This window comes from Vanessa atalanta, chromosome 20 (genome assembly GCF_905147765.1).
Source record: "Vanessa atalanta chromosome 20, ilVanAtal1.2, whole genome shotgun sequence".
Taxonomy (NCBI): domain Eukaryota; kingdom Metazoa; phylum Arthropoda; class Insecta; order Lepidoptera; family Nymphalidae; genus Vanessa; species Vanessa atalanta.
In genome coordinates, this window is record NC_061890.1 from 3,208,178 (window position 1) to 3,214,710 (window position 6,533).

General features: G+C 32.0%; 1 protein-coding gene across 2 annotated transcripts; it reads left to right on the forward strand.

Annotated features, from left to right (window-relative positions):
• Positions 1–280: 280 nt before the first annotated feature.
• On the forward strand, positions 281–5,276 carry LOC125071917 (Meckel syndrome type 1 protein-like). 2 transcript variants are annotated; one of them, XM_047682346.1, is made up of 7 exons: positions 281–348; positions 453–935; positions 1,395–1,602; positions 2,096–2,251; positions 3,234–3,369; positions 3,725–3,960; positions 4,569–5,276. In XM_047682346.1, exons 1-7 carry the CDS (start codon positions 302–304, stop codon positions 4,794–4,796), a joined length of 1,494 nt encoding a protein of 497 aa, XP_047538302.1. In that variant the 5' UTR covers positions 281–301; the 3' UTR covers positions 4,797–5,276. The 2 variants fall into 2 exon arrangements, with proteins under 2 accessions (XP_047538302.1, XP_047538303.1); XM_047682347.1 differs by lacking the exon at positions 281–348 and having other exon boundaries at positions 865–999.
• The last annotated feature ends 1,257 nt before the right edge of the window (positions 5,277–6,533 follow it).

The following is a 6,533-nucleotide window of genomic DNA, read 5'->3' on the forward strand; positions in this document are numbered from 1 at the left end:
AGAGTATAAAGATTTTTTTAATCATGAATCAAAATAATTATTTTAGAAGGCAATGAACATCATTGGAATTTGTATTTGTTGATATATTTGTTTCTATGGTAACGTCTTAATAGTGTTTCTTCTTTTCTTGTAATATCAATAATGTAAACATAACCTTTCCACGGCATATGTATCTGATACAGAAGATACTAATAAAAAGTATCTAATTTTCAAATATTAAACGTTTTGTTAGTTTGAAATAATAGAATTCCATAAATAAATAAAATTTAAAATGCACGAATTTAAAAAACATAATAAAACTATGGGTATATATTGGCTTAAGCAGTATTTGAAAGACACATTAATTTGGTAAGTTAATTAAGAAAATAATCAGGTTAATTTCATTTGTATAATTTATTCGTTTGTAATATTCGCAGTAATAAGTTTTCTTCTTTTAAATTTAAACTTTTCAGTATAAAGCTAAAATCTAGAGAGGAAATAATAACTTTACCGAATTTTGAAGAGTACAAAGATAAATCGTATGAAGAACACCTCCATGTATTGGATAAAAATAAAATAAGTGAATATACTTTTAAATGGCAAGAAAAAGTATTTAGTTCTTATGAATTACAAAAATATTCAGATGCATATAATTGCAATTCAGAAACAGAAATAAAGTACCATGATATGATAAAGGATACCAATGTTCAGTCAAATAAAATATTTACTTATATTGATGAAGACTATCATCTGCCTTTGCCTATTGCTGAAAAAGGAAATTATAAACCATATGGTGTTTTAAATTTAAAAAATTGTTTTGCTAAATTAAATTTAGGTGACATGAATGATAATGTCTCACATTCAATGGGGCATTTGTTCAAAAGTCAGGATCATATTTCAGATAATGACCAATGGATGGCAATGCATATTGTATTAGATAATTCTGAATACAATGAGTGAGTCTCATTTGATCAACATATATTTTTTTTAATCAACTTATTAAAGCAAAGATCTCTACAGGTATGCCATCTAATGATAAAGTTACAATTTTGACTATGCACAAATAGTGGGATCGCTGATCATTATATAAGGACTATTTTGGTAGAATAAGCTGCAAACCTTAAGAGAATAAGAGACTTTTCATGGTTTTTACAATTCCAAAACTCCAACAGTAGAAAATTAATAGGCTGCTATGTTCCGTATTTTACTTTTATGCAGTAGTGTTGTATGCAGTCCTATAATAATAAATGCACCTCCTGTCCAATGTAAGTGACATTAGACAGGAGGTGCATTTATTATTCTTTTAAGTTATTTAATTTTTTTACCTAATTTTTATGCCTTAAACCATTTTAATTTAATATCAAATAAGAAACAATACACTCTAATTATATTTAAAATTATTATGATTATTTCAGAGAATCTCAAATTCTTTTCAAGCAAGAATTCAATCTCCTCTCTCTGTATCACAATGTTACCCACAATTACTTAATGGTGTCACCAGATGTAAATAACTTAGAACTCAACCCATATAGCGTTGAAGATGGTGACAATATCCTACCACTAGAATATGGAGTGGAAATTAATTTTGAAGATAAGGAGAATGGGGAAGACTTGGAACACTTAGTAGGTATATAAAACTATGAGTATATTAATTTTAGAACTATTTGTAATATTACAAAGGTGAAGATTGTTTTAAAACAACAGTCAGAGGTTTTACTGAGTAAATAAATAGTCAACATGGGTTGAAATCTATATCTCCGCATACCTATATCAGATGAATGTACTTCATAGTATAAAACAAAGTTGCTTCCTGCCATCCGTACGCATAGATCTTTTAAGCTTAACGCATTTTGTTGCGGTTTTCACCAATAAACTGAGTAATTTGAGAGGAAGGTTTATTTGTATAATATAAGTCTATTATAGTAGAGATAAACCAATAATTTCAACTTTCCTAGTCCAAAAAAGCTAGTTTTTTTTTTATATAGAACTAGAAAGTTGACCCTTATTGTGGTGTTAGCATACAGAATCGCTTGAATCAGAACAAGTAGTACATACAGATATTGATTTTTTTTTTTTTTTTATTTAATACTAATCTATTTCGTTTTTTGTTTTGTAGTTGAACAATTTATTTAAAAAGTGGGATAAGAAGCAACAACTGTTACTAAATTTTGTCATGCCGCGTCTTGGAATGAAGAACGTCTTCGTGACATTCGAAATTGTCTCCGCCTTTGGTTTCGAAATGGACAATTTGTACATTGATTTCCAAATAAAGGTAAGGTTTTAATATAACATATATAACCAATTTATAAATGTCACTAGCTGTGTCCGCGACTTTGTGCGCGTTTGAATTTAAAAAAAAGTTATTGTTGTAGCCTAAGTTACTCCTTCTTATCAAATTAATCAGTCCAGTCATTCCAGAGAAAAAAAAAAACAGACAAACAAAATATAAAAAAAATGTTATTTTGGTATATGTACCGTAGACACTCCAATTTTATTATATGCATAGATTATTATTAAAGGGCGACCACAGCGCACGATTGTATTTGTGCCAATACAAGCGCATCCCTCATTACTCATAATTTTTCAATCTCATAATCCGATGGGACGTCAATCCGACATAGTCGGATAACAAACAGAAGAATTACAATTACTCCGTGCTCGAGTAGTGTGTACACCGGTTTTCATGGGTAAGCCGCTCTGAGGTCCCGGGTTCGATTCCCGGCTGAGTCGATGTGGAAAAGTTCATTAGTTTTCTATGTTGTCTCGGGTCTGGGTGTTTGTGGTCGTTACTTCTGATTTTCCATAACACAAGTGTTTTAGCTACTTACATTGGGATCAGAGTAATGTATGTGATGTTGATGTTGTCCAATTAAATACTTGTAAACTCTTTGCTTGCCCGAGCTAGAACGCTTACCTTTTGGTCTGGAGTCATGTTATTTGTTTGGTGGTAGACGGTCTACTGTTATACTTAGTATTCTTGTGTTCCGGTTTGGAGAATGATCTTAGTTCTAATGGTTGGCGGGCACGTTGGTTATGCAGGGAATGGTTATTATTTCTTACAGCGCCAATGTATATGAGTAATGGTGACCACTAAACAACAGGTGGCCACTTTGCTCGTCCACTTACCTTTGTTGTAAAAAAAAAAATCAGGCTACCGGGACATCACGAGTCTGTTTTTAAAATAATATTTAAGATAATTAAATATGATTTTTAATAAGATTAATTAAATGGTGATTATCAAAATAAATGCACAGATTCCAGACGATATAACCGTTAAAGGTGACCTTAAAGGGAGAACACATGTGAGCAAATCATCGAGAAGAGAAGATAAGAAATTCTGGGGTTACGGGCACGTGGTGGAATTGGAACTGGAGTATGCTACTGGAATGGGTAACTTTACTTTAAGAAATAACTAGAAATATACCCAAAGTCGATGCTCCTGTGCCTGAACTCTGAACTGAACTGTTCGTGAGACTGCTTTCCAATCGGATTAGTAAGTAAATAGAGCGTCTGGGTTTGCGCACATTCTTGTGCACTATAATGTCCTGAGCAGTTATTTGGTCCTCCATTAAGAAAGGCCGCGATACTCAAAATTCTTCAGAAGGACATAAACAATTTTAGTTATAATAAAGTAAAAAGTAACAAATTAACACTACTGAGCAATTGCAAACACAAGAGAGTTAAGTTTGCAAACACAAGTGTTTTTCCAAAGTGATTTCAATCATGTTTAACTTAATATTTCCAGATCTCAATCCTCTAAAGATCATTCTAGAAACGATATCCGTTGATTGGTGGGGACGACATCGTACGGAAGGATATAGCTGTCTCACTCTTTCATTAGAGCCTGGGGAACATAGGCACGATCTGTCTTGCTCGAGACCAGAAGAATTGGATAAAGTGGAAGCTGAGAGTAGAAGGTTCTTTGTCGGTGGATGTCACTTAATCAAAGATTTGGACGTGTTGATTAATCCACAATTGTATGTAAGTTAAATTGCTATTGAAAATTATTTTTATTGAAAAGCTGCAGTAAAGTAACAGTCCACAATGTCCCACTCCTGGGCTAACACCTCCCTTTAGGGTTTTGGAGCTTATCGCTGTTCCGATGTGACTCATATGTAGCAGAGTTTCCTATGTACATGCTGTTTTCTAACGATGTTTTCCTTCACCGCCGAGCACGAGAGGAATTATAAACACACATTTCGATCGGTTTAAGCCCGAAATCATTAAGGTGCATACGTTTTTAGCTATCTCGGTTCGCATAGCATACACACATTAAATTATATCTAATTTAATTCATGTACAGAAATCTAAAAATACAAAATTCACTTTTTTATTATGCTATATTCTTGGCTTGTGTAATATCTACTAATGTTGCTTATATTAAGTAAAATTTATTTAATGGTCAACATTAAGAAACGTCATAAGCCAGTCCTTCAATGAACATATTAAGAGTGGCCAATTAAATTTTGTGGACACTTTGTCTAATCAATTTGTTTTTTTTTTTCTGTAAAAACGTAGTAGTAGAAAAGTAGTAATTGATACATTGCAGCAACTCTGGCCTCTGAAGTCTGAAATTGTTAAATTTCCAGGAAGCAAAGTTTAGATACGTGTCGACCGGCAGCGTCGCAGTCCGCTGGCGCGTGCTGTGCCAGCGCCGTCGCGCTCACGCGGACACGCACTCACACGCACACGTGCACCCGCACGCGCACGCGCAGTCGCTGCTGGCGGGCGCGGAGGCCGTGCTGCGACACTACAAAAAGGCTAAAGCTACGTTGGCCGCTGCGACTGAATGCCTCCCGACTCAATTGGAGCAGTGATCCATTTCTCCCGTCTTTTGTTATTAGTTAGGTACTTTAGTTTTGTTTTATTAAGAAATTTGTCGTCATTATACAATTACGATAAAACTCTGAAATAGAATCCACAATGACGGTTGGGTGTAGACAATACTTAGGCCACTCAGATATTCAGAAAACAGTCCAATATTTAAATTATCTAAATATTTTAGTAATCGAGGGATTTTTGACATTTTTAAGATTGCAATAACAGTCAAACAGTAGCGAGTATTCTAGTATTGCTACGATGTGTTTATAATTTAATTAGAATTACTTATAGCGTAACTGAATTACCAGTGAAATTATTCTTTGAATTGATTCCGTCCGCTCCGTAATATTGTATCAAATTTAAATGATTGACAAAATTGTCTTGCAGAGATAATGTCATTAAAAAAAATTAACCTCTACTAAGCTAACCAACTAGACTCCAAAGTACATTAATAACTTCATCAGTAACTAGCTTGATGATACGAAGAATGGGGATTATTTTAATGGTGAGTTTGATCATTTTATATTTTCTAATGAAATTGAGATTATTTGAATTGAGAAATAGAATCTTAGCCAGCCAAATCACTAATTAAGTCTGAGTTATTAATTAGTAACATAGTAATTAGTAATTATATCGTGATAATACATCTTGTCTGCTTGTAATTTTTTTTTTTTATAGTTGTAATGGAATAGATGTTTGTCTTCCATCTCAACTGATGGAAAGTGTAGATGAAGACGAAGGTGGTACACACCCATCTAAAAGAAGTCTGTTATTATATTAGCTCACTACCTTTTAAACCTAAACACATGGACATTATATTAGAGTATTGCTGTAAATGGTAAAATAACTAGTGAATATGTTACCCACATAGGCCTGCCTGATCACAAAGTACTACTACCACAGAGTAAAAACAATATAACAATATCATTTTTTTCTACAAACACAAAAGTTATGTATGGGTATGTACACTTATTTATTTAAATAATTACTGAATAAATGTGTTTATTTTTATTTATGACATATTGTTTTATTTAGTACCTATACAAAATTAGTATCTAGAATCTGTTAAATGAGGTCATTGTTTTAGTATAAACATAAAATCTGGCAACAATTTATTAATATATAAGTAACATATTTTATTCGCTTTCTAAAAAATAAAAGTCGCATACATACGTATTAGAAAATATATAAGCATCGGTTATGTGCTTATATATTTTGAAAAAAAAAAAATTATCTGATACTTTTTTTAGGGAGTGTTCAATTATTCTACAAATATAATATTGTTATTATTTAATTAATTATTATTTGTTATCTTATTCTATTATTTCAAATTCGTTAATGAATTTAATAAAACTTTGAATATGTGAACATTTTATATACTTAGACAAATTCAGAATAAATCAATACACTATTCTACAACACATCATTTGTAATTACTTATAGTACTGATGACATAAAACTAACCCTTAAGTTTCTGAAATTCTTATCAAGATGAAATTTTACATTCTGGCTAAATACTGAGCGCTCATTGGTAGCCTAATGCGTCTTTGGATGCAATCGACCAATGAAAATTTATGTTGAAGTTATGTAATTAGTTTATGTTAAATGTGCAGCGTCAGAAACTGGCGGTTAGATTAAGCTTTAATTTATATTTGGATCCTTTTGTATATAATTATGTATTAAATTCATACAATTTTAAGATATTATTAACCGCGTTTCGTTTACTTGTACAT

Coding starts and splice junctions, on each gene's coding strand:
- LOC125071917 (XM_047682346.1), top strand. CDS start 302: ATGGGTATATATTGGCTTAAGCAGTATTTGAAAGACACATTAATTTG. Junction 2,252..3,233: donor ACATTGATTTCCAAATAAAG/GTAAGGTTTTAA, acceptor ATAAATGCACAG/ATTCCAGACGATATAACCGT. Junction 3,961..4,568: donor TGATTAATCCACAATTGTAT/GTAAGTTAAATT, acceptor TTAAATTTCCAG/GAAGCAAAGTTTAGATACGT.